This window comes from Balaenoptera ricei, chromosome 1 (genome assembly GCF_028023285.1).
Source record: "Balaenoptera ricei isolate mBalRic1 chromosome 1, mBalRic1.hap2, whole genome shotgun sequence".
Lineage (NCBI taxonomy): Eukaryota > Metazoa > Chordata > Mammalia > Artiodactyla > Balaenopteridae > Balaenoptera > Balaenoptera ricei.
In genome coordinates this window covers 66,655,800-66,683,364 of record NC_082639.1, presented here as the reverse complement: position 1 = coordinate 66,683,364, position 27,565 = coordinate 66,655,800, and the positions used below count along the sequence as shown (strand labels likewise).

Below are 27,565 nucleotides of genomic sequence, written 5' to 3'. Positions count from 1 at the left end.
AAATTCTCTCTCTTTATCTTTTAATTTAGTTGCCTTTTCTTTAATCTCCTCTTTTAACATTGAAAAATAAATTTCTATTGCTTCTTGAGCTAATGATTAAAATCCTTTTACCCCGTAATTATCTCTTTTAACCAAGACCCAATGTCCTCATTCCTTTATTTATTAAAAATAATTACACATTTCCCTCAAACTACCTTACTCATTTCATTTTATTTTTATTAATTATTTGGTTATATTTCCGTGAATATTAGACAATAAAAAGTAAAAAGAACTGAAATTAGTGAACTTTAATATGCTGTTTTCCTGAAAAAGCCTGAAGGTGGCCTCAATATGTTTTGTCTATTTTATAGATGACCATTCCCAGGAAAATTTTTAGTGAAATGGGATTGGGAAAAATACATTAGATAAATGGCTTCTGAAGTAGTGTTCTAATCTAATTATTAAAGCTAATCCATATTCATAAGTTGAAAGCTGGCCAAAAAAATGTTACTTTGATGCATTTATTTGAGAATAACCCTGACATGTTTTAAAACATACCAAGCAGACATCTTCAAGACACAGCACAGCAGTCTCAGCACAGTGAAACAGCCACAGAGGTGGAAGAGATTTATATACTGGGTGAGATTATATACTGGATAAGGTAGATTTATATACTGGATGAGGTACACACTCAGATCCAGGAATTTTTGGAGGGGAAGGGGACACAGAAAAATGAGCAGGGGTCCTGTCTTATTGGTCGTTATATCCCTAGCTCTCTGAAGAATGTATGTAGTCAGAGAGGGTATTCAGAGAAGGTTGGACTGAATAATGAGAGTAGGGTTGAAATAAGACTCTTCATTTGAGAGATGTGAAGGTCATCCCATTTCCAGATTAGTATACCTTTAAAATAACCTTTGATAAAAAATAGATTTTTTAATTCCTACCTATTTCTCTCTTCCCACTAGATCAGTTTTCCAGATGTAGAGGATAAACACAGCACATAGGCTATCAAATTGTGTGTCCTGAAAACTGTGTATTAGTGATCATAATTTCATTGATATGCGTTACCAAAAATAATAAAATATGATAGAGAACAGAAGTATTTTTTTGTATTTTTTAAGCAACACTCTTCCCATCACACACACACACACACACACACACACACACACACACACTGAGCTAAAAAATGGAAAAGGTAATAAAATAAGCAAATAATGCATTTTATGATAATTTCTTAGATATTCATAGGTAGACATAGCACTCAGCTCCTTTTCACAATGTTCACTCTGCAATTGCTCTTTTACAATAAGCTCAAACTCTAAAAGTGAAAACAATCATGAACTCTTACATAAACATTTCAATTATTTTATGCACAAGAGAATGATCAAAGATGATTTATTTTAATGTTAATAGCTAATGAAAAATAAATGAGAAGTATTAATGGTATTTCTTCTATCAAATTTATGGAAATCTGCAATCCTAAAAATATCTGTAAGAAAAAAAGCAATGCAATGAACCTATGACCATGAAAAAAAAATCAAATAATACTAATAAAGGTAGATTATTTTTGAAAAATAAATATTTCAATACTCAGTTTCATAAGGTGTTTTTACTTTCCATGAAAAACACAGAAATGCAATGAGAACTAGATATACTTAGATTTCACATATTTTTGCCAGAAATTTATTTTTTATATAGGTATAGAAGGAAGTATATGGTAGATGCTGGTATTATTGAAGAAACGCCCTAATTACTCCTCACTTAGTAAAAAGAATCCTTTCTTTTGGTCTGACAGAGGTTTCCTGTTTATTTTTTAATTTTTGAAGTATTTATGGCAGGAATGGGCAGTGAAGCTATGTGTTTATCTATAAAGCACACCTGAACCATGGGTATAGGAGAGATCAGTAGAAGGATTAATGGAGGTTTGAAAAGGTATTTTACTTTTTTCCATCATTGAATACAGTGGAGTAGATACAAAAAGTTTTGATCCAGAAAGATTGAAATAGGATTAGAATTTATATTTCTTTCCCAAGGCCTCAACATCAGTTTAAATTCTGAATCTGTAAGCAACATTTTGCAAAACATTTCTACTTGTCAGCTCGACTCCATTCATTCCTTTGGTCCCCTGGGGCAGCCTCTCCTTCTGAAAACCCTGGATACTCTGGGGTGGGCAGAAGTGCAAGAGTGCATGGGATCCCTGCCCTTCTGGAGTCTGATTGGCACCCTGTTCATGAAGAGTCTGCCATCTTGGTTGTAAAGGCATCTGGTTATGTGCTCTTAAACTGAGCCTGGATGATTAAAATCAGGGCCTGGTGAACAAGAGCCATGCCAGACAGAGCAAAGAGTGTGGGCAATGCATTATTTTAGAGAGAGCACAGACAGACCCCAGGGCTCCCAATCCCAGGTCTGATACTTATTAGTGTGAATTTGAGCCCATCACTCAATCTCTTCAAGTCTCAGTTTCTTTATTAGTAAAGTGACAATAAAAGTACAGATGCCCTCTACTTACTAATAGTTTAGATTATCAATAGCTGTTCAGAGGTCCATTTGCTTGTTAAGTACAAAGTAACCAATTTTTAAATTTCTTTCAAAATGGCAGTCTAATCTAGTCCTTCAAAGTTTAAAACAAGGAATAAATTTTCTCTCCTCATTATTGGTATATTATGGGGGTACCTTTTTAAAAAACAGAATTCTTTTGCCCATTGCAAATCTGGAGCGAAAGGTAAACAGTCTCCCTGCTGCCCTCCCACAAGAAATGATGCCCACAATAGTTAGATGGAGAACTGCCAGCCCCAGTATCTGCACTCAGTGCCTACCCCACTTCTTCACATGGTGCGGAGTTGAACAGTCTATGAATGTATGGGACCATTCTCAGCACAGGGGAGTAGTTTTATCAGCAATTCCCCCATGCTTCTCAAATCATGCTTGATCACTCTTGAGTTAACGGAGAGTGGGTCTGAATATCAGGACACAAAATCAGATGTATAAGACATATAACTTAATTTGTATTTAGAGCTTCCATTCAGCTTTATATGGAAAAAGTGAAGTCAAGTGATACGTGTGTGTGTGTGTGTGTGTGTGTATGGTCTGTGTGTGGCTGTAGGTTCCCACTAGAAAGGGAAGGAAACTCACCACTGTCATCACCAGGACCCCACACATGGTAAGCAAGCAACTTACATTTATTGAATAAATGAAGAGAAGATGACTCAAAATGAATGATTAGTCAAATTGGAATACCTAGGTTATTTGCTGCTTCATTAGAGCTTCTCGCCACTCCCTGAACGTTCTGGGTAGGAGTGTCTCTGGCAGGCCTCCTACACACATCAACTGGGAAAACTAATCAGTAGAAAACTGCCTACCATCTCTTTGTTTTATGCTTACAGACTCAGACTAAACTATGGATTTTCTGTCTTTATTCTTTCTTTTATTAATGTCCCCAGAAATCTTTTAGACTAGTAAATCTCTCTGAAAACACAGCAGTAGTTAGCAAGAAGGAAAAAACAAAAACCTTTTAAACCATCTCTTAAAATGAACTCAAGGATATAATTATAAGCTCACAGGTATAAACATGTTCAATCAAAACTGAATTCAGTTCTTTTTTCAAATATTTTATTTATTTATTTATTTTAAAAAGATTTATTTATTAATCTATTTTTGGCTGTGTCGGGTCTTAGTTGCGGCACACGGGATCTTCCTTGAGGCATGCGGGCTCTTTGTTGTGGTGCACGGGCTTCTCTCTAGTTGTGGAGTGTGGTTTTTCTCTTCTCTAGTTGTGGTGCGCAGGCTCCAGGGTGCATGGGCTCTGTAGTTTGAGGCACACAGGCTCTCTAGTTGAGGCACGCAGGCTCAGTAGTTGTGGCATGCGGGCTTAGTTGCCCCGCGGCATATGGGCTCTTAGCTCCCCGACCAGGGATTGCACCGGCGTCCCCTGCATTGCAAGGCTGATTCTTTACCAAGGGACCACCAGGGAAATCCCTGAATTCAGTTCTAAAGAGACTGACTAATAGCATCCCAGACATCTCAGTGTGTGGAGATCCAGACTGTGGCTGGCCAAGTGTACAATTCATTGACAGCAACAGTCATAACAAATGTTCTGACGTGAAATATAGGGGGAAAGTCCTGGACTGATGTTATTTCAATTTTGTTGTGGCTTAATGGAACTCATCATACTTGTTAGCAATCCCTATTTTACTATATGTTTCTTTGTTTTCTAAACTGAGATACTAGGCTAAATTATTTAAATAAAAAACTTGATAGGTGCTATATATATTATAATTATCAGTAACAATACAAGTGCAGATTTGTCTCTACTGAATTTCTTGGAATTTGAAGTCAGTGTTGTCCAAGAAGAACTTTTTCAGTTAATACTAGAGAATACTTTGTCTTTTTTTTTGTTTTTCAGATTTACAACCACCCTCCCATCCTAAAGCCCTTATTGAGCAACTATTATTTGCCAGGAACTGTGTTAAAAGCTGAGACTATCTCACATAGACAGGAGATGGTCTCTACCTCAGAGACTGACTATTTAACTGGGGAGATAAGCATTAAAAAATTATGATAACTTCATGTGACAAGTAAAATAAAAGAGGCATTCATAAATTATTAAGGAGGGAATAATTAATTCTGTTTGGGGAGGCAAAGGGGAAACAAAAGCTAAAGCAGGAGGTCCTTGAAGAGTTTTCCAGGAGTCCTCCAGGCCTCATGTTAATAAACAATGCCCACATTTCATGTGTTTATCTGAATTAAAAAGATAAAGTCTCCATTTTCCACTGCAGTGGTTCTCAGCCTTGGTTGTGCATTAGAATCACCTGGGGAGAGCTCAGAAAATGGGGATGAGGAGACTACAAAGATCAATTAATTCAGAGTCCTTGGAGTGAGTTCAGTCACTAGTCCCACACAAAAATTTCCCCAAGTGATTCAAGTTATCTCTAGGCCTGAGAACTATTTTTCCATAGTAAGCAACTAGAGGACACCTTCTTTGCCTTAAGCAAAGGGGAACATTATTTGGGGAGGAGGGTAATAGATGGACTAGAAATATATATAGAAAAGAAAATATAAGAAAAGCCAAAGGTTTAAAATCCACAACTTCACTTTCGTATACCTAACTGCACTCAATGTAAAAATCAGGTCCTAAGTGGCCTAATACACATAAATGATGTTTATTGATAGTTACTGGGCCTTGAGAATTATAAATCAGTATGTGGACCTGAAGATTCTTACACACTAAATACTGTGGTGTTATAAGTACTTGAAATGATTCCTGTCTCATTTAAACTATCCTGAGTGGTTTCTGAACATTTTAAGTATGCAATGGATTAAATATAGAATATATCACCAAATAGAAGTCTCCTGTTTTTTTGAAAAATGGAGGTAATCTGAATAAAACATGGATCTTAGTTAATACTAATATGATCTGTACATATTGGCTTATTAATTATGGCAAATGAAAAATATTAATGTAAGATGCTGGATGTGAGGTGTATGGAAACTCTGTCTGTACTACAATCTTTGAAATATATTGTAAATGTACAACTGTTCAAAAATTTAACTTTCTTTTTAAAAAGTCTCTCCTTTTTGTTTTTAAAGCTTATATACATCAGTCAGTGCTACCTTTCTCTTTCTGCATGAGAATTTTAACTTCAGTTAAATTCAGTTTCTAGCTCTCTTCCCCTGTAACCTAATAAGGTAGAATATCATCTATGTTACTAGGCCAACACTGCTTATGATAAAAATGTCACCTGGTTGATAAACTGCATCTGTGCTGGAAGAACTATAAACACCTGATAGGAAGCCAGAGCTTTAGGCTTACTTGAGTGTGGAGGCTCCTCCTAATTGGCATGACCCTTGCGGGGGCCTTGGAAGCTATACCTATGGTGCTGTAGGAGATAGTGGCTCTGTGAGACATGAAGCTTTTAGACCAAGGTAGCTCTCACACCTGCCTCGCATGAAGCTCATTCCCTTACACTTCAGCCGTCACCTGGATGCCAAGAGAATAGCTTCTGGATAGTTGTATGGATTCTGCAAGATGTCCGCCAAGAGGAGAGCCTGATGTTGCCCTGCTGGCAGGCTGTATTTCTTGTCCTAAAGTCTTCTGAGCAACTAAATTGCCAAGCATAGCCTATGGGAGACCTGTGAGCCTATTAGGGGAACACTGCCTGGTGGATATTGACTACCTATATCATTACCTCCTCAGAGAAGCTGTAGACAGGTGAGAAATGGTATCATATTTTCGTTCATACACCCAGACATACTTTCATACATCTATTGAGTAGTTGCATAAATCAATTCAAAGACCAGTGGTAGTATAGATAATTGTTCAGGCAAATTCTGTGCAATCATAGTTAATTCAAAGATGATCAAAGAAAAAAGGTAAAGGGCCCAAAGGGTCACACCTCTCTCTCCCTCTCTCCCCCTTTCTGTGCATCCATCCATCCACCCATCCACCCATCCACCCATCCATCCATCCATCCATTTACCTATTGTTATTGAGGTTTTCCTTCCTGAGAGGACAATATCAGGATATAGTTAAAAACAACTTATTATGAAGTATAAATTGGTAACTCAGGTCTTCTGAAAAGCTAAATGTAACAAGAGGGTATTACAGATCTTTGATATGTTTGAAGGTCCCAAAAGTCAAGAAAAATACTGAGAGACAAGTATATTTTTTTCTAAAAGGAGGACAAAACGTTTAAAGAATTGGGTAGATACGGTATGTTTTTCTTCTTTTCTGCTTATCCCTAAGTAGTATTGCAAATGGAAATCATGGGATATCATATTTGTAATACTGACTGATGGGGACTGTTAGCTCTCTAATTAAAAACAAAATCAGTTCTAGATCTGTCCAAATAGCTTTTTTTTTTAATAGCTTCATTTTTATGTTAGTACTCTTTCATTCTCTACATTTGTCAGAAAAATATATTTATTTCCAAGAATCACAACTAAAATCCCATGGCCATACAACTGGATTTCAGCAGCCACTGAAAGTTATCCCCTAACCCATGTTCAGAGTCCTGTCCTAAGCCAATCCAGGAGCTCCTCATGGATGAAATGCAGGGAGAAGAGTAGCACGAGGGTGCCTTCCACTCCAGGTTCTTTCTTATGCTGATTGTGATGGGCTTTGTGTGAACTGGGACAATTCTTAGAGATTTCTGCAGGTGAGTGGGTTGCAGATTCCAAATGAGTAAATCCCCCCGCTTTACCGTCATGGCACCTACCTATGACCTATGACATCAGCGTGTTTATTCCATTGTACTGAAACCATTTGTTTGCCGGCTGTGTTTCCCATTAGACTCCAGTGTGAGCGCCTTGAGAGTAGAGGCTGGGTCCCATTTATCTTTGATTCTCCAACAAGTATCACAATTAGTAGGCATTCAATGATTAATTATTGGAATGAAAATAAACTTTGGGGGAAGTAGAGCAAACAGTCTCAGATAGAGTCCGGGTGGTGATTTTGAAACTCTGGACAATGTTGTTACATTCTTTACCAAAGAGAGAAAATATAAAAGTGTTTTAGAAAGATGGCTTATAAAGTATCTATTTATTCTGCCAAGTTCAATTTCTTAAAATTGTGCCTTGTTCAAGGCTAGCAGAGCCTCCGGATCTCTTTTCTATTTTAGATGAATAGTCATTTCCGAATGCTCACCACGCCAAGATTTCGTTATCTAATGTGGGCACCAAGAACTCAAGGTAGGAGCTAATAACCTTGTTGCTAGTAAAGATACCAAATTAAAAATTAACAATGCAATCACACAAAATTCCAGCGATAGCATCACAATTAGCTCTGCAAAACAGCACAGCTCTTTACAGAATCTTCCTTTGCTTCTATACTGCATTTTGCCTGATAATCACTTGCCAACAAAGACATCATACTAATTACAATTTGTTATACAAGGGGCAGGAAAACTGATAAATGATTCATTGATTATTTTCTTTCAAAAATTCCATTCTTGTCCTTAAGTTACATTTGGATAATAAATGGAGGCTTTAAGTGCTTTCCCAGGGTGTTATTTAGAAGAAATCACGTTGACAGTTTTAATTCTTAACAACTTAGCAACTCTGAGTGGACACCCATTTAAAAAAAAAAAAGGAGACAAAACACGTACGCACAAAATTTGTATTCTTTGCGTGTGTGGAAATGAGTGGTTCTTTTAAAAGTATATCTGTTCTGTAAAACGTTCTTTGCTTCTCTGTATGATAGTTCAAGCCCCACCATTCCAAGTTATGTGAGGTGCGTCTCCCTCTCCTTTATATCCCCAGATGGATGGCCAGCAGGGGCAAGATGTCGTGTAGCATTTATCCTGGTTTTCCTGTCCTGAAGAGGTTAACACATAATAGCTAATTTGTCTTGAGGACAATGGCTGGGCAATAGCAGGAATCTGGGCGGAGGGGAGATGTGAGCCAGTTTACAAGGTTTCAGTGACTCAGAGGAGGGACCAGGAGGTGTGAGATGAAGATGAGTAGAGGGTGATGGGGTGAGAATCAGGGGCTCTAAGGTTCTCTTTTATGCCTTCTCTTCCCTGAGTGAGGGCGTAAATAAGTATGTAAGTTTATGATCTTCAAATATGTAACAAGAGGCCCAGGGCTTTCTCCATCTGGACAATTTCCCTCTGTGTGTACAGTGCTCCTCGTCAGTAACATGTCCCAAACTGATCTTTGTGTGTTTTCTCAACCGTTTTCCCATTTCTGTATCCTCATCTTGGTTAAGGGTGTCAGCAGTCACGTAGCCAGAAACATTTCTTCATCATTTCCATCTCTTTGTTTTCCCTTAATTCCACGTGTTATTGCTGGATTTTTCTTCATAATGTTTCTCAAATTCGTCCCCTTCATCTTCCTTCACTTGGAACCGAATCATCCCTGTTCCAAGAAACTATAATCGCTTCTTGACTGGTCTCTCTACTTTCAGCCTTTTCTCCAACGTACCCATCTCCTAAACTGCTGCCACAGTGATTTTTTTATAAAGCAAAGCTGATTACATCATTCCTCTTGCGTACAATACTTCTATTGCTTTCCACCATCGAGACGAGAGAACCAAGGCTAGGATTCTTTACCTTGTATTAAAAAATCTTCACCATTTTACCCCTGTTTACATTTCTGACCTCATATCTATAAGTTGACTCTTGCATGGTTTATTTGAACCACATAGAATAACTTATAGAACTCCATACTGTGTCATTTGTAAATTAAACAGATACTTATTGTTTAGATACAAGGTGGCAGGCACTTTGCTAGGTCCTGAGGATATAGATATGATGTCTTTGCACAGGCTGCTCTGGAGTGCCCGTCCTGGGGAGTCTTTACTGACTCTCCCAGGAAGAGGCAGCCAGAACATTTCTGTGCCACCAGAATTGATTAACCAAACGTACACAGCTCCGATATGGCATATTATAAACATGTGCTTTGGTATCTCTTTTCCTCACTAAATTCTAGGATTGAAGTCTTTGAAGACAGGGGCTGTGCCTCCTTCATCTCTGTATCCTTAGTGTATGGGGTAGTGCCTGGCAGGAGTAGATGGCTGGTAAATGTTTTCTCAATGAATGACAAATACTGTCCATCATACGTGTCCAGGAGACATGGACTTCATGCACATCGGCCCTGTGCTCTACAAAGTACAGACACATCACCAGAGGACCCACATATATACCTATTGTCAAAGTAATGCCCCAAATTTCCAGATCAAAAAATAAAACTCATTTTGTTGAAGAATAAAAGTAAACAAAACTGGGCTTCCCTGGTGGCGCAGCGGTTGAGAATCAGCCTGCTAATGCAGGGGACACGGGTTTGAGCCCTGGTCTGGGAAGATCCCACATGCCGCGGAGCAACTAGGTCCGTGAGCCACAACTACTGAGCCTGCGCGTCTGGAGCCTGTGCTCCGCAACAAGAGAGGCCGCGATAGTGAGAGGCCCGCGCACCGCGATGAAGAGTGGCTCCCGCTTGCTGCAACTAGAGGAAGCCCTAGCACAGAAACGAAGACCCAACATAGCAATCAATCAATCAATCAATCTTTAAAAAAATAAATAAATAAAAATAAACAAAACTGGCAGGAAAGTTAATAATAGTTTTCTCAGGGTGGTGGGCTTCCAGAGGGAACCTGAGCACAGGCCTGAATGTCCACCCCACACCCTACACACACGTACACACACACTCCCCGCCTAGTTAACTCAATAATCCTTCATATCTTCACTCATTTGCATTTTTTCAGAAAACCTTCTCTAATCCTCCCTCTCCCCAGATTAAGTGAAGTTCCCCTGTCATGTATTCTTGTAGCATCAAATATCTTCTTTTTGTAGCCTTTATCCACTTGTAATTATATTTCTTTGTGTAATCATTTGACCAATATCTATTTCCCCTTCCAAGCCATAAGCTTGACAAAGACAGGCTCCATGTCTGTTACACAGGAGATGCTCAAAATGTATTTGTTGAATGACAAACAAATGAATGATCTAATTTAATCCTCATAATAATTATCCAAGGTAAACACCATTATCATCTGCATTTTCCAGGGAAAGCAGACACTGAGAACAATTAAATAACCTGCCCAAAGTCATACAGTCAAGGATGAAACCCTGGGACAGTTACTGGGTTTCTGCATACTGGCTTCCTGTATCACAGAGAACTAATCTAGAGCTTTTTAAAAACTTTAAATGAATGAGCTCAGCTTTATTATTCACTGTTGAATGCCCAAGAAAATTATTAATTTTAAACGTGAGTTTTAAAAAAAATTGAGTGGATCCACAGAGGGTTCATCTTTTTTGATCTCTCAGCTCTGATTGGAAATAAGTCAGTATTAAGAGTGCTCCTGAAGTCTCCACCACGGAGGTCCGTGTGGGTGTCAGGAGTTTGACAATAGAAAAGGTAAGCCTATTTTCTCCTCTAACGTATGGTTCTTGTATAATTCCCAGTGTGAGTTTGAAATGATTAAAAATGTAATCGGATATTTGCAATGTAGTGAAACATATCTGACAACTGGGTATTGGAAAATTTATTGTTGTTTTATTTTATAGCCTTCCTAAAATCCTAATCCTATTTCTCTTACAGAATAGATAGGTTCTTTCCTATGAAAAGACACGGAAACGTAATGGCAGATGAAATGTGGACACATTAAGCAGTTGTTCAGAACCTCAGTAAAGGGTGGGTCTTGATTACACAGGGTTTTATGGACCCCAGTGAATGGGGAGTAGAAATAGAGGCACATCTTGAGTACAGACATACCACGTGGGTACAACTTAGCCACACTGAACACATTTTCCAAGGCCCCTTGCTGATCTCGCTGTTAGCTGCCATTGGACTCAGCCAAAATACATGTCCAGTCTGCAGGGTACTTAGCCCAGTGAAAAGGCAGGTGACACAGTACAAAACGGATTACAAGAATAGAAGCGGAACCCACCTGCTACCCCTCTGAGAGAAATTAAGGAGTATCGTTGCCCCCTCCTTTCCAAGTCTGGTGTGGACGAAAGGCTCTATGCATGAAGGAGTGCTGGTTGTCAAGGAAGAATTGGTTTCTAACTCATTAAAAACCTGAATGCCCAGTTTATCGGTTTCTAGGGGAATCTTGCTATTTTTGATGCCAATTTCAGCTACCCTTAAAACAAGCCAGTTTTTTAGTGCCCCTTGTTTCAGATGGGTTTTCTGAATATTATTCAAGCAGCCGTGCAGTTAGGACCAGAGCTCTGAGGAGTCAGTTCTCTACCTGACATTTTGCGTCACATTAATACTGAATTTCAGACATGAATTCTTGTAATGGCCCGTTTTATAAGCTACTGTCTGAATTCTTACAAAAATTAGCAAGTTTTGTTCTCTAACCACTTAATAAAATCTCTCTCCAGGTTTTCTCATTCAGAAGGGGATAGTGGAAAGCAGGTCAGGGCACATTCGTCCTGCTAACCAGGCAAATTTCTTTACACCAGGGCAATGGGCAGGCTTTCTGGTGAGTAGGAATGAACTATATGTTAGAAAGCACAGGGTGAAGGGAAAACTGAGTTCAGAGCTGTTTTTCTCAGCTGGAAAAATACAGAATTCTTGCAAACTACTGTAGAAGTGTTTGATTGTCATATGAAATAGTTTAGCCCTAATGAAAAATCCTCAGAATAACAAACAGGGAGATGTTTGCGAATGGCATGAAATATTAGAGACCAAAGCAATACTTTGCTGGGATGGAATGTCTTGGTGCATTATTCACGCAATTTTGTTTTTATTCAGAGCTGTGTAGACACACATCTGCTTAAATACATTAACTTTTCCATTCTAACTGAGTCATTGGACAGAAGTAGGTTCATCTCACCATGTGTCACGTACCAGGGTCTAGAAACAAAACAGAAACCACTCTAAGTACTTCAAATAGAGAAAATTTAATACTGGAATTGGTTACACAGAAAGACATGAAAAGCCAATGAAGGGAAGATGAGGCATTCCAAATATAGGCAGCAGCCAGGAATCCAATTCCCCCAGGAAGCGGTATTTCTGGAAACTAGTACACTCAGGCTGAAACACGTACCACTGTAGACGCTGCCTAGCAGAAGCTGGGGCCGTGGAGGGAAGGGACGCCCAGTGGGAGCGGAGCTCAAGGAGAAACAGCTTCTGCTGGAAATACCCTCCAAAGGCACAGGGAGAAATACCTTGACTTCTCCCTCTTCCCATGCTCCAGTCTTCTGCTAGTATCCTCTGCTGGCCAAAACTACCCGGAAGTTGGTTGTCAAGGGAATCTGAAAAATGGTGTTTCCTGTGATTGACAGTAGAGCAGGGGAAGGGAGGGAAATGGACCTAAGGACAAACAGGCAAATGGCCAACAAGCTCATGTGTGCTGACCTCTAGCTTCCCATCCATGGCAAATGGATGCATTCCAGTGCATTCCTTCTGTGCTATTTGCAATTCAGTTAACTTTTTCTTTTCCTTATATTTCTATGGACTGTATTGACCTATCCCTTGTGTCCTGTGTAACACATAGATGCTGAAGTTTGCTGTGATAGAAAAGCAGAGATCAGGAGGAATGTACCAAAGGCGGAGGACAGTGGGAAAGCATTGTACACTTTATTCGATTATAGCTTCATTAAAAAAAAAATCTGGGTGGAATGTCTTATTTTCGCTATTTAAATTTGTTTCTTTTGACAGAGTCTACATTTAAAGAAAGTACTCATGACTAGTGAGCATTTACTGAGTATATCTTTTTTTTTTTTTTTTTGGACTTTCGAAATTTTATTTTGCCATACTCTATTTTTGGACAGTAGCTTTAAATGTACTACATTTTTACAACTCTTAAAAATACTCCTGGTGTTGGTATCACAAAGGACTTTTCATTCTCAAAGATGACAAATTGTATTTCTTCACATTACAATTATGTTAGGAACAGAAGACACGTTTCTTTTTCAATCAATGTTTCTTGAGTTTAGTTCAAATAATATTTTCTGTGAAGTACAGTTATCTGTATAAGTTTAAGCATTTCCATCTCTGCCTTCTCATTTTGTTTTTATCAGCTCTTATTCCCACTAGTTGTGCCACTTGCAACTTCTCACTGAACTGTAGCTGAGTCTGCAAGAAAAACTCTGATAATTTTCTGGACCCAGCCTTTGGTCTAGGAGTATTCAAGGGTCTCCTACACACAGGAAATCCAGCCCACTGACACCAGGTTGTGGTGAAGGAAACTGCAGTGTTTATTGCAAGGGCAAGTAAGGAGTACAGGCAGCTCAAAAGACCAGAATGACTCCCATCATTCATTTTTAGGATGGGTTTAGTGGTACACAGAGTATGAAGAGAAGTGAGCTCTAGGCTGTGATCTGTTCCAGCAAGGAGCAGAATGGCTATGGGTAAAAAAAGGAAAAAAGGGCAAAGTGTGTTCTATGCATCTATCATCCCTGCTTCCCACTTCCATCCCCATCTGGCATTCCCCAGGCTTCCTGCAGCATAGCGCTCCTGGTAACTTCTTCATGTTCCTGGAGGCCCAGGTAGACCCTCCATGGTAGATGCTCTTGGGGAGCTAGTACTGCCATAAACAGCAGTGGGATCTTCTGCACCTTTCCGTGCCATGAGCCTGCCTCTAGCCAATCCCAGCCTCCGGGCTTTACTGCCCACGTGCCATTTCTCTTGTGCCACTGAAACTCATTAGGCCTGAATCTCACCTCCTGAGGGTCGGGCTATCTTCATGACTTCCCTTTATCAAGAGCCCATTATGTGCCTGGAATTGGACTAGATACTTTGCCTGTATTCTTTCATTTAATCCTCATGGGAACTCCCAGTTTAGATATGAAGAGACAGATTCAGAGATTAAGTAGTTTCCCCAGGGTCAACCAAGCAGTAAGTCATAGAAGTGTGATTTGAACCAGTTTCTGTGTCCAAGCATGTATTCCATTATACCATCTCAGACAGCCCAGGGCCAGTACAGAGCAACAGTACTGCAGGCTACTCCTCACTTATACCACGTGTCAGCATCTAAAGAACTTGGTCATTTAACCAGGCATCTCAAAGCCAGTCACAGCTCTGCACACACACACAGGAGCTGAGGAGAACTGGATGGGCAGTAAAACCTTCGTGGACACCCAGCTGGCCAGTGACATGTACACATCCATGGTGTACTAACCAGGACTCACACAATATCCTCTCCCAGTGCCTGGGCTTCTAATCAGCCTTCCATCTCACAGGGTGAATCGGTGTCAGGTAATCAAACACATTTCTTTCCTTGTCTCTTCTCATTTAGGGGCCTGTATCTACTTCCTACAGCTTATTTTGTACCACTTATCAAGACTAATATAAAGTTATTCTAACAATAATCCACCCAAACTGGCCATCATATCTGGTGCCTGCTGGAGTATAATAGAAATCTTCTCATTTCAGTTGTAAAGCATTGCTTCATCTAACTGAATGACTGAAAACTGGCACACATCCTAACCTAAATGTTATGGGTCAGCAGGTAAATGCAAAAATTCTATTAGTTTCAGGACCTGGGGTTTATGCTATTCATTTTAAATAAAATCAAAATCCTATACAGGAATAGGAAAAGTACCAGGGATAGATTCATTTTTAAAAGCATTCACTTAGCTATTATTTAAGGGCCAAGAAGGCAGTAGTTTCTGAGTTATCATGTAGACACTTTTTATTCTTGCTATTGACTTTGACAAAGCATACAAAGAATAGATACATTTCAAAGAAATATTAAAACACTGATTTGTGTAACATTAAGATATATAAAGTCCATTGCATAAAGAGAGAGAAAAATTAACATGCTTTTTGTTCTTAATGAAACTGTGCCAGGCTCATATAAATCTAAATTCCTTACCTTAACCTGAGCTTAAAATAACAGGCTAACTTGACAGAGCTTTACAAATCCTAGCAATGGACATTATCATTTATTACCAGAAAGAGTGATAATAGGAGTAGCAGGGAGATATCACATATTAGGAAGTGTCCAAAGAGTTTAGCAAGACAATATTTCTTTTTCACAATACAAAGATAAAAGAGTCGTAAAACTGAGAGTTCATTTCATTCACTTGGAAGAGAAGGGCAGGTGGGTGTTCTTGTTAAACAGAATGCAACCCTTTCCTCCAGGAGTGTAAAGGAGAATGAACAAACATAGGAGGTAATATTCACTCCATGGTGTAAGAAGGTACATGGATTTAAAGTCCATCATAGTAATTAAATTTCAATGTTGACACAGTACATCTCAACATTCAGAGTTCTAAATATAGTTTATACAATGCCTGTGAGCAAAATGCAATGCACATGAATATTTATCTCTGCAGCGATGATTCTGCTGCCACATGCTCAGAAAAGAAGGGTTGAGATTAGGACAGACCAGAACAGAGTCCGCAGAATTTGATGATAATCATTTCACATAGTGGAAATGATCTCATGGCCTTATCTGAGGCAGTGGTTTTCTAAACATTTTTGGTCACAGAACCCTTTGCACAAATGAAATCTAATTAGAAGCCAAATATTTGAAATGGATTGAAGTGGAGTAGGTCAGTTGATTTATGAGGGGGGCAGGGTGCTCCAGACCCTTGACTGCTTAATGCCACAGTAGACTCTGAGGTGCACAACCTAAAACTCCTATTTTAACCCATAAATAAGTAAAACAAAAATCCATTTGGTATTTGTTTGTTTTTAAGGTACTGTAGTGATTTTAAGGTACTCACAGATGGTAGAGAGCTATGTATTTCAAAGGAAGGGATTATGGAATCGGTTGATTGTGATAGAGAAGAAGCAATAAGATTAGAAAAAGTAAACGTTATTTACTTTCTGCCACTCTTCAGGAAAATACCATCTTCTTTCATATTATTCTCACACCCTCAGCTGTGGACTTGGTCTCAGCATGGGCTGTGCATCTACTCTGTGTATGCCTCTATCCCTAGTCTGTCCAACTCTACCCTCAGAAATGGTGTCTGTAATGGGGCTCTCCCTTTGCTGAAAGTGGCTGGGACAGCAAGGTGCTGTTCTTCCTTTTATGCCTAACATGTTTCTCCAGGATTAGTTCAGATTTCCTTAGCATAGCCACTAGTGTATCAGTCAGCTTAGGCTAAGCATGTTGTGGTAACAAATAACCCCAAGTCCTCAGTGCTTATAACAACTTATTTCTTGCTAGTATTGCATGACCATAATGGGTTTCCTATATGTCTTCTTCACACCGGGACCCAAGTTAATGGAATCCTCATATTTGGGACATTGCTGGCCTTGTCACAGAAAAAAAGGCCATGTGGCAGTATACTCCATAATGGTTCTGAAAACTTTCTTATGGAAGTGGCACACATCACTTCTGCTCACATGCCATTGGCCCAAAAAAGTCAACTGTCCAAGTTGGATATCAAAGAAGTGGGGGGAGGGGTGTATCATCTTTCCACAGGGGGGTGCCCCATAGGAAGGGGCCCATAAGGAGCAGTGGCAATATTTTCAACAATCTACTACCATTAGCTAATTGATAAGGTTCCCTTCCTCACTCCACCTTTAAGAAAGCTCAACTGTATGATCTTGCTTTGTTTCTTTTGACACATAATGTCAATGGTGGGTACCATATTTCTCTAAAGTTGGCATGACCCACGTCAATTTCCACTGAGAGTCAGAAGTAGGATTTCTTGTATATTTTTCTTTTAGAGCTTGTTTTTTCTATTAGGATTGCCCATTAAATAATTTCATGCCTGAGGCTGCTGCTAGCTTTTAAAATATTTGGAAAGCACAAACACATAACATGTCCTGAACAAAAGGATTGCTCTGCCTCAGTGCTGCTGAATCTCCCAGAAGGATGTTTTTATGGAATTCTATAATTATGGAATCATAGATTAAAAGAAATATTTTCAGTGTACATTAAGAGTGACAGACCTGATTTGCATCAAGAGGAATTGGGCTGTGTATCATAGATGCTTATTAGTGGATTCATGGATTGATTGGCCCATAACATATTCATTCATTCATTTGTTCAGCATTTCTGTGAACCAAGCAAGCACTGTCCCATATAAAGTCGTGTCCTCATGGAGTTTACAAATACAACCTAAACTGGTAGGAATAGCTGACTTTATAAATGGCATATTCAATATCTGATATCACCCCAAGTGATACACTGATCCCAGATCTACCATTTACTGACTATAAGACCGACCTAGCTTCTATAATTTTCTCCATACCAAGGTGGAGAGAATATAAGTAACTGCCTCATACTTTTGTTATGAAGATTTCCTGAGATAGTGAAAGCACTTAATTGTGTCTGCAGCATAGCAAGTGTCCAATAAACATTAGTCCTGGGCCTCATCATCACCATGACCACATTTAATGTTGGAATGGGGGTGAGGAAGAGAATCTGGCTTTGCAGAATTTCATCTGAAAAGGATCTGGAGGCCTTCATTGAAGAAGTTTACGATGGGTCAACAGCGTAAAGTAGTTATTTTAAAGGCTAAATCCAACTGAAATAATAGATGGAAAATGTCATATTTTAGCAAAGTTAATTCTTCTTCAGTCTTCCCTGATCAAAACTCACCTAGAATATTGAAATATGCTTTTTGGTGTGAGGTATGTGTTTCTGTATCTGCATCACACAGGGTCCTAAGAACATAGCCTCTGTAAAGATGAGTTCTTGGCATTATATGCTAGCAAGCAGTCTACCATTTTTGTTAAACAATAGGAATCATGACATGCTCTAGCTTTAGTTTCTTCTAGGAATTTTTCAGACAACTGTTGGTCAATCCTACAGGGATGCTTTACAAGGCCCTTCAGAATGTCAAAAGGACTTACACCAATCCCTAATTTCCTGCTGATCTTTACCATCTGCTACCTTGACCTTTTCATCAAAAGCTCCTCAAGCTGCTGGAAACCCTGAACGTTAACACCCAGTTTGATACTCTTCCTGTGTTTTTCTTTGCCTCATTCTCAGCACTAGACTTGCATACAGTTTGTCTGCCATTATGGTTTGAAGCCGTTCACCAGAACACAAAAATATATGGCAAAAAGAGAGGCTCCTGAGGGGTATATAACACACATTGCTGAACACTTTCAACTCAATACGGTGCAGTGGAGTGTTCGCTGGATGAGAATATTTGCCACGTGGGGCACGAATGTTTGCTGCCTGGAAGCATATAGAACAGTCTACCACACCAGCTCTCGCTGGCTCAGAGTACGCCGACACTCCGAGCATCCGAAAAATTATATATTAACAATGTGCTTTAATAAATTGTCCTATAAATGCATGTGTTTTCTTTTGGGAAACTATTTTATATACAAATAGTATTGTAGCTACCCAGACAGCAAGGGGCAGTATTAAATGGAACATGTGTTCAAATTTAGCAGCATTTTCAGAGGGGTAAGAATAAACTGTTTGCTTATAGGATACGCAGGTCATGAGGGATATGGGAAAGCTGGTTAGAGCACCTAGGAATATGAACATCCAAAAGAAAAAGGTTTACTTGAAAAGTGAAGCTGACATGCTCTGACTAGCTCCAGAGGGCAGAAGGAGGGCCAAAACCTAAAAATTATGAAAAAGCATATTTTTGTCTAAGTTGAGAAAAGTTTTTCTAATATTTTATACTGTCCAAAAAAGAAATAGTTTGTCTTCTGCAATAATGAGCTCCTTATCACTAGAGGTAGTAAACCTGGATGATCATTTGTTAGAGACACAATATATGGGACTCATTCGCTGGGTAGTGTGGTGGTTTATAAACAATGGCCACAAATTGACAATTTGACAAATTGACGTTCCTTCCGTAGAGAGGTAGGGTCTATGTCCCCTCTCCTCGAATCTGGGTAGGCTTGTAATTGCTTTAATTAATAAAGGATGGTAGAAGTGACACTATGTCACTTCCAAAACTAGGTCAGAGCTACACAGTGTCTGCCTTGTGTTCTTGGAATGCTCGCTTTTGAGAAGCTCTCTCTCAGAACCCAGCCACCATGCTGTGAGAAATCCAAGTCATGTGGAAAGATCACATGTGGGAAGAAAAATTCCAATTACATTTAAACTTTCATTTATATCTATTTTCTATTAGAAAAATTAGAAATAAACTTCTACTAACATTTAATATTCTACAGGACAATGGCAGCGTCACTCATCCATATATCAGAGGGTCAACATATTAACATTCTTTTCAGCATATTGTGACACACTCTGATTTAGGAGGTTTAGTCAATTTGGGTTATACATTTATTATTTTATTTAGCTTTGACTTATTCATTAGCCCTTTCAAAGTGCACGAGAGCCTTAAAGATATTCCTGCAAAGAAACCACAGACTGACAAAAAATACTACCAATGCAAACACAGGCACACAGCAGAAACCCGGCAGGGCTGACACTTCCCCCTCCAAAGTCAAGCTTCTTGCTTGTCCCAGTGCCAGAATAAAAGCTGTGACGATCTGAACAGAACTAACTAAACAATTCAGAAACTATCTAGGAGCATATAAATTACAGATTTATACCCATTACATTATTGACCCTTGCCTTAAGAATTGTGCTTTGGTATATTAGTGATCATAGCATCTATGTGCATATTTGTAAATAATAGATATAAATAGAAGGTTAAAAAATAGGAAATTGCCAATATTCAAATATTTTTGACCCATAAAATGTCCATTTCATACAGATGGTTTAACCTAATTTATTGAGATTAAATGTTCAAAAATCACTTACCTTTAGAGTGAGGGCAATAAAAAATTGTCTGTAGACTACTGATTTAAGGAATAAGATGTGTGATAAGCATGGATTTAGTGTACACAGGAAACTGTTTACCACTGCTCTCCAACTGTATGTATCTCTTGTGTCTATGCAAGCACTGACACACGACAAGTTACAAAATTATTGCTTTCTTTGTCTGGGGGATAAATAATTTTATTATAACACATGGACCCCTTCCAGCTAGAGTGGCTCTTAGCACCTGGATATATTGTGAAGCACTGACTTGAATGACAATGATTATTCTTTGCCTGACTCCATTCTGCCGTGATCTATGTAGAAAATCAACATTCCTTAGGAAGAAACAAGGCTTTAAAAAGAATGATCTTTATGGGAGCTGGTGGTTATAGAGAATTTTAGTGCAAGAAGATGAGGATTACTTGTTCCTTTGAGGCCATGAGGTAATTAAAAAACAATATTTAGTGGCTTTTAGAACACCTATTTCCATGAAATCTCGGCGCTAAACAGTTCAGGGAAATCAAAATAGATAAACCACCTAAACAGATAAGAAGAAATAGATAAAGCAACCATAATTCTAAGCTACCTCCAACTCCTTCAGATTCACTAAAGTATTTAACCTCTTGACACAAAATCCTATAACACTCCAAAGCATGTGTCTTGCTTTGGTGCTTGTCAAAATTAGCGTCTGAAAGACTGCATAGGGAATGCTTCTCAGCACCAGGGATAATTTCCTGCTGAAGCCCTCCTCCCAAATGGCTCAGGAAATCCACCCTCATCCTGCACATGCAATATCAACTCTCTCCCATCGGCTAATATTGTGCTCAGTTTCACAGCACAGAATCGAAAACTGAATTTATTCCTGAAAGTAAAAGGTCATCGGTGTTTTTTTCATTTGTTTTTTTTCCATCATGGATCCATTCCACAAATACTCCAGTGGCTACCAGGTGCCAGGCAGTGATGAAGGAGACACAAGAGCATAGCAATTTGCAGTCTGGGACTAAGAGACCACCAAAAACACATCAGAATTCCAAACACCAGGTCAATTTGATTCCCTAAGATAACATGAAAATGTGAGAAGAATAAGACATGTGGTTGAAAACTAATGTGTTCTGGCACTTTTGTGTCTCTCAGTCATTTACGTTTAAAAACTAGCTCCTTGAGAAGTTATCCCAAAGTTGAAATCATGTGACAGAACACCTGGAGTGAGCTGAAAGTGAGATCGGTTAGGCTGAATGAAATGAAGAGGGAGGAGCCCATTTCCAAAGTCTCTGAGATACAAAATTGCGAAAGAGTGAAGAGTGGACATAAATGTGTCAAAAGAACTTAGCCAACTTTAAGGGGCTCCTACTGGGCAAAAATGGGACAATTTGAGCATCAGTAAGGATAATAACTATCATGGATAGAAATACTTCAATAAATTTTAAATTCCTGTGTTCTTCATGATGTTAAAAAAAATATTGGGTACTGATAAAGAATGCCAAGGAGCTAAGTCATTATTCTGAAAACTATAAAAGAATAAAAAATTTATCCTCCCTTTTCTACACTAACTGTACCACTGTTAACCAAAGAGTAATTAAGGGGAATTTTTTGATTATAGAAATATTACATCTAATAAATGAAGAATGCATGAGAAAATAAGAAACTCACCAGTTTGTAATCAATCTCTAATGAATTAGTGGATCTGGGCATTGAACTCTAATGGCTAACATCTCCAAAAGAAACAACTAGACATTACTGTATGTGCTTTCTACTAAGTAGACAATATCAGATACGTAGCTGTCTTATCAAAAAAAAAAAATCAAATCTGAGTATGATCAAATTTCTAGATCCCACTACTAACTATAGACATAAGAGGACCAAAGGACATTTTAAACTATACCGTGAAGATGCAATCAGCAAAAGCTAGACTGTGAGAAGGTACAGGACAAACAACCAAGTATCTTTAACAAATGAACTGCAAGGGAAAAAAAAGGAGGAGAGTACCTATATATTTCTAAGAGTCTTAAAAAACCTATCAATCAATGTAATATATAAACTTTATTTGGATCCTGATTTTTTTTTAAAGGTATAAGTATTTATGACACTTATGAAATAACTGGAGATGTAAGCACTGACTGGATATTTGATGATACAAACAAGTAAGGTTAAGTTTTTTAGTGTGATATTAGTATTCTGATCATATATAAAAACTGAGTTTTTATCTTTTAGAAGTCCATACTGAAATATTTAGAAATGAAATAATGAAAAGCATATGATCTTAGATTTTCCTCAAAATAATACACAGTGGGGTTGGGCACATGTGGCTAGTGGTGAAGACCGGTCAGGGTAGATTAATGAGTTGATGTTTGTTGGGGCTGGTGATAGATATGCAGAGGTTCATTACACTAGTCTGTTCATGTTTGTGCATGTTTGGAATTCTCCACAATAAAAAGAAAAAGAAAAAAATTCGTGGACATATAAATGCATATACCCAAAAGACCAGCAGAAACTGGCTAATTGAAGCTGTTCCAGGTTTTTCAGTCACGTTAACATACATCTAATGGTCTGATTTTTCTCAGGGCCAAAGCTATACCCACATGAAGCATATGAATATATGTAAACATGATAGAAGGAAAATAGGAACTCTCTCTCAAAGGTGCATTTGTGTAGAATATATATGTATGTCCACATACACACAAATGTGTGTATGCATAGATATATCTCGAGATGCATCTTTTTGATCTATTCTGCTTGACACTGTTTTTAGTCTTGTCGGAGAAGGCTGAGATCAGGCTGAAAGCAAATAAAACAATATTTCAATTAGCACAAAACCACATTTCAGATTATGTACCAGACAAATGAGGCATGGGTAGGTAGCATATATAAAGTGTGTCCATGTGAATGCAGACACTGGACCTCAATGATTAAGGGAATTCTACACGACCAAATATCTGCGTCTAGGTCCATTTCAGCCTGGAGAAAATGCACTAGATCTAGGAATTCACACTGCAGAGCAGCTCCAAGTTTCCTGGGGTTAATCTTTAAAACTGAATACATACAGACTCTTCCAACAAGTCAAGCAATAGAAAGATGGATCACCTACTTTTCATATCACAGGTCAAAGCATCCATCTTAAAACTGCCCTATGAAATGTTAACACAATAAAATTTTTTAAAGGAAACACAAGCAAGCAAACAACCCCCCTCCCCAAACTCCTGAAAACTAACAAAGGCCAGGTTATTATATAATGGCCTCTTGCGTCTGATTGCTTACCACAACTAGTTGTTTAGACAACATAGAAACCCTCAAGGGCCCCTGCATTATTAGAGCAAATTAGCATGTTTCAAGAAAGTGGTGGATTATTGCAGATGAAAGTGATTTACCAACAGGGGTTTTATGGTTGGCAAATGTGATTATATATCCATTAGCATCTGCAAGTCAAACAAACATGTGCCATATACCTCCTGGAAACACCTCAGTGTGTATATCCTAATTTCCACCATTTCAAAAGAACAAAGGGATTTTATCCAGGCGTAGCCAAAGATAATTTTTCAAAAACCGTTTAGCAAACTACGGCAAATTATTTTTGTAACTTAAACGATTATTAACTCCCCATCTGCTATGGCAAAAAGAAGCGTCTGTCATTTTTTGAAATATGGCAAATGTTGACCATCTACTTAATCAGTCTACTGTGCTCACTCACTAAGCATATTGAGATTTTATAGAAGAGAAACTTAGGGAAAGTAATAGTCTCTTTCTCCATCTGAATGGAATACGGTCACAAAAAATGAGAAAGCTGCGCTCGCGGAGCTGCTTGGCCTATGAATACAATTCTGCGGGGCTCCATCACCGCGCTGAGGCAGCCTTGCAGGTTAAATCACCACTGATGGCGGGCAGCGTGTGCACGGGGAAGAGGACAGCGCCTTGATGCTTTGCGGGTGTCAATACTAAATATTCCTCCACTTCCCCGCAGCTTTATTTTTGACAATTACTGGTGTGTTTATAATGAAATCTAAGCAACAGCTGGAGGAAGACATGCCCAGTTTTCAAGGTCTATGGGAAATGAATGCTTTTATGACATGATTTATAAATGATATTATATCTATGAAATTTTAATGCGTTAATTTTGGCCCACATGGCATGAATTAGTGAGCCAAGATACCATCAGGCCCCGTTTTCACAAGAGCAGTTTCCACTAAAAGATTAAGAGGCCATAGCCCTTGCTAAAGGTTACCTTCCAGGCAGAAGGACGTGGTGGTGATGGAAACCTACTGTGGCCTTTCTACAAAACAATTCCTTTGAAGGAATCAAGATGAGCTCCATTCTATAGTCTTGTCATCAAAATCAGAGCAATGGGAAGATGAACAAGTCTTGCTTGGATAAGATTCAATGAGGACAAATTAAATAAAACAAAACAGATCAGAAAAGAAAGAAAACCTTCTTTTGAAAAAATATGTACATAGCACAATTTTCCCTCCTTTTTAAAAAAAATCACCATCATAGCTGAATAATTATGCATCAAGTCAACAAAGGAAAAGAAGAACCCTGGGTAGATGCAGTTTTAACCTTTGAACCATAGAAACAGAAATGTGTTTTGTTTTTCTTTCTTTTTTTCTATTTTCCTTCTTTCCTTCCTTCCTACTGCCGGTGGTGGCAGCTACTGTTCAATCAGGCGACACTGCATGGGCACCTCTGTACTAGCCATCGTGGGAGTGGAGAAGTAATTTCAGAACTTGTTTTTGTCTCAGTCCAGGGAGGAGGGGAGAGTAACCACTGCAGCACAGTTTGGCAAAATGGATGATAACATTGCCTTATGTCTCAGACTCTAAATAGTTCATGGAGAAAGGAAATCAAGGACATTCACAGTGAACAGGAAGGGACTCCATACAGAAGAGATGAGGAGTTAGGGCTTGAATGGGACATGGAAGAGGAAAGAATTTTGATGGCTACAGTGGGAAGGGACACTCCTTCCAAGCAAGAGATCCAGCTAGATCAGTAATGGAGTTTCTGGCCTCCAGATAATGAATGAGTATGGCAGTTTCAGAAAAGTACACATTATAGATATAATATATATAGAGAGAAATACATTTCTATATAGGTATATCTCTATATCTATCTATCTATCTATCTATCTATCTATCTATCTATCTATCTTTCTATCTCTCCGAGAGACTGAAAAGAATTTGTTACGCATGCAAATCTAGTCCTTCAGTTATCAGAACACTCTCGTTTCCATGACTACCGTGGAAAGGGTTAATCAGGCTCCTCAGAGCTCGTCCTTCTGGCCTTTCGTCTAACATGTCATCTGTACATTCCAGAGTTATTATGCAACTTTTATGAAACTAAGTCTACGAGACAGGCTCTAAGGTGTGACTGATGTCTCTTTTGTAAGTCAGAGAAACTTGCACTGCCTGTGTCTCAGGAGACTAATATTTCAACTCTTCCTGGGGTGTTATTACCTGTTTGTGCCTGGCTTCCACAGCACTAGACTGCCAAGATTCCTTGGTCTAACTGCAGCAAGGGAAAAGCTATCATCAATTATGGATTGGGAGTAAACAATTAACTTTGCAGGAAGCAATTCAAATGAGAGCCAAATTTCTTTTTGGACATTCCGTGACATAAAAACTTTGGTTTATCAGGAGATACAAAAACACTTCATCTTCCATAGTGTCTATGGGTTCCATTAAGTTCTATCCCTTGGCCTTTCCCTGTGTTGCTGTAAGAATAAAGGCACCATCCTGAAGAGAAACATCCTTTGCCAAATAGCTAATAATCCTGTTCTCCACTGCATCTGATAGTCTCTAGGGGAGAAGCAGAGAAATTCTTTGAGCAGAGTTGCCTAAGGTTTCCCTAGCTGGCCCCAACTACACTGGCCACCTGTTCCCTGTTTAGAGAAACCATCCTACCTCCTCCAACCTTCTGTTCCTTGTCTCAGACTAATGATGATATATGGGGTTCTGCGTTCCTCCTAATTATGAAAATTGCTTTCCATAGGTTCCAAGATTTTTATTTGATATCTTCTCAGAATCTTGGCTAGCCTCTTAAGTAAAATTAGATCTTAGAGTCCCCAGATGGGGGTCAACATACAGCTTTAACCAGGAGCTCTTATTTTAAAAAGGAAAGCCAATGTTTCAAAGAAGAGATGCCCGTTCTTTATCACGTAGTCCATCACACCACCAAGCCCGGGCTTCCTACCTAAAGAAAAGTTCCCGGATCCTGGCGCACGATCACCATCATTGGTGAACACGCCATTACTCACTCCTTTCTCCTGTAGATCTTCATCAATATGCTGCTCCTTCACGATTCCTTACCTATGTCTGTGGGAGTACCACCATCCCCTTAACTCCCTGAGTCAGAAACCTGAGAGTTACCCTTGATGCCTTCCCCACTCCCATATTTAGTTATCATCAAACTTCTCTCCTTGATACCTTCTAACCTAGTCCACTCCAATCCACCCACACTCTACGACTTCATTTCAGGCTCTCATGATTTCTCACTGGGATTAGAGCAAGTAGATGGCAATCCACTCTTAGTGCCCCCTGCCCTCCTTGTTTTAGCCTTATTCCCGTTTACTTGTTTCTGCACACTGTAGTTGGAATGATTGCTCTGAAATGCAAATCTTCTATTATTATTCCCTTCCTTCAAGCCCTTCAGTAGCTCTCCACTACCATCAGATGATGCACAAGCCTTTTTCCAACGATGCCCAGAATGTCCTACCCCTTCTTTTTCTAAGTAGCTCTGATTTGTCCTCTGGAACATGCCTCGTAGATGTCTTTCATATCCTTGTGCATTTCTCTAAAATAACTTGTTTATTTGTCTGTCTCCTTGAGTCCCTCTGGGGGATGGGAGGATGCGCTGTCTGATTGGTCTGTGAATCCTCAGCCCAATAATAGTGTCTGACACAGCCTAGGTTCTCAATATGTTTGGTAAATGAATCAATGATGCAATTAATGAATAGTCTTTCTGCCTCCTGATTGGCCACAAAGGACATAAGTGAATATGACAGTAGCTTTAAGGTGCTACTGGAAATCACAAGATGGAGAAAAAAACACAATTGTTTTATTTTTACAATGAAACTGTTAGTGTGTTTGTGATGGATGTTGGAAAGGAACTTAAGAATGATTATCTTTCCATTGATAATTATAGTGGATTTTCATTTCCTCTGCACATCAAGATTAGCATTTGTTATGGCTCAAACCAAGACATTTCATCACTGGCTTCTCCATGACGTACTCTGCATGTTAGAATCTCTCCTCAGCTATGAAAACAGGTATTTGGGCTGCTTTAAACTGCAATTCCACATTCAGAGTTTCTATTAAAATAACTCAGCTATTCAGATACCATTGACCAAAGAGGAGTCCAGATAGAGCTTAGAAGCTCATCTCTTTTGCCTTAGGATACAGTTTGAGGCAGGCCTCATATGGACCAGGGAGGGAGGAAGGTGACACATTTCTAACTAGTTAATCAGATAAAATCAGCCCTGCAGACAAGGGAGTGACAGATGTCAAAGCCAGATTACCT

The 27,565-nt window shown here is 39.0% G+C and overlaps 1 protein-coding gene across 4 annotated transcripts in view; it reads right to left on the bottom strand.

The window, feature by feature from the left end:
• ST6GALNAC3 (ST6 N-acetylgalactosaminide alpha-2,6-sialyltransferase 3) overlaps window positions 1–27,565 on the bottom strand; it is a 567,689-nt gene that overhangs the window by 29,307 nt on the left and 510,817 nt on the right. The window contains exon 4 of one of the 4 annotated variants that reach the window (XM_059899466.1): window positions 12,599–12,677. The exons of the other annotated variants lie outside the window; for them this stretch is intronic. Coding sequence (XP_059755449.1) covers window positions 12,668–12,677 — 10 coding nt within the window. The 3' untranslated portion in view covers window positions 12,599–12,667. Of the gene's footprint in view, window positions 1–12,598; window positions 12,678–27,565 lie in introns of those variants that run through there. 4 annotated transcript variants of the gene reach the window in all.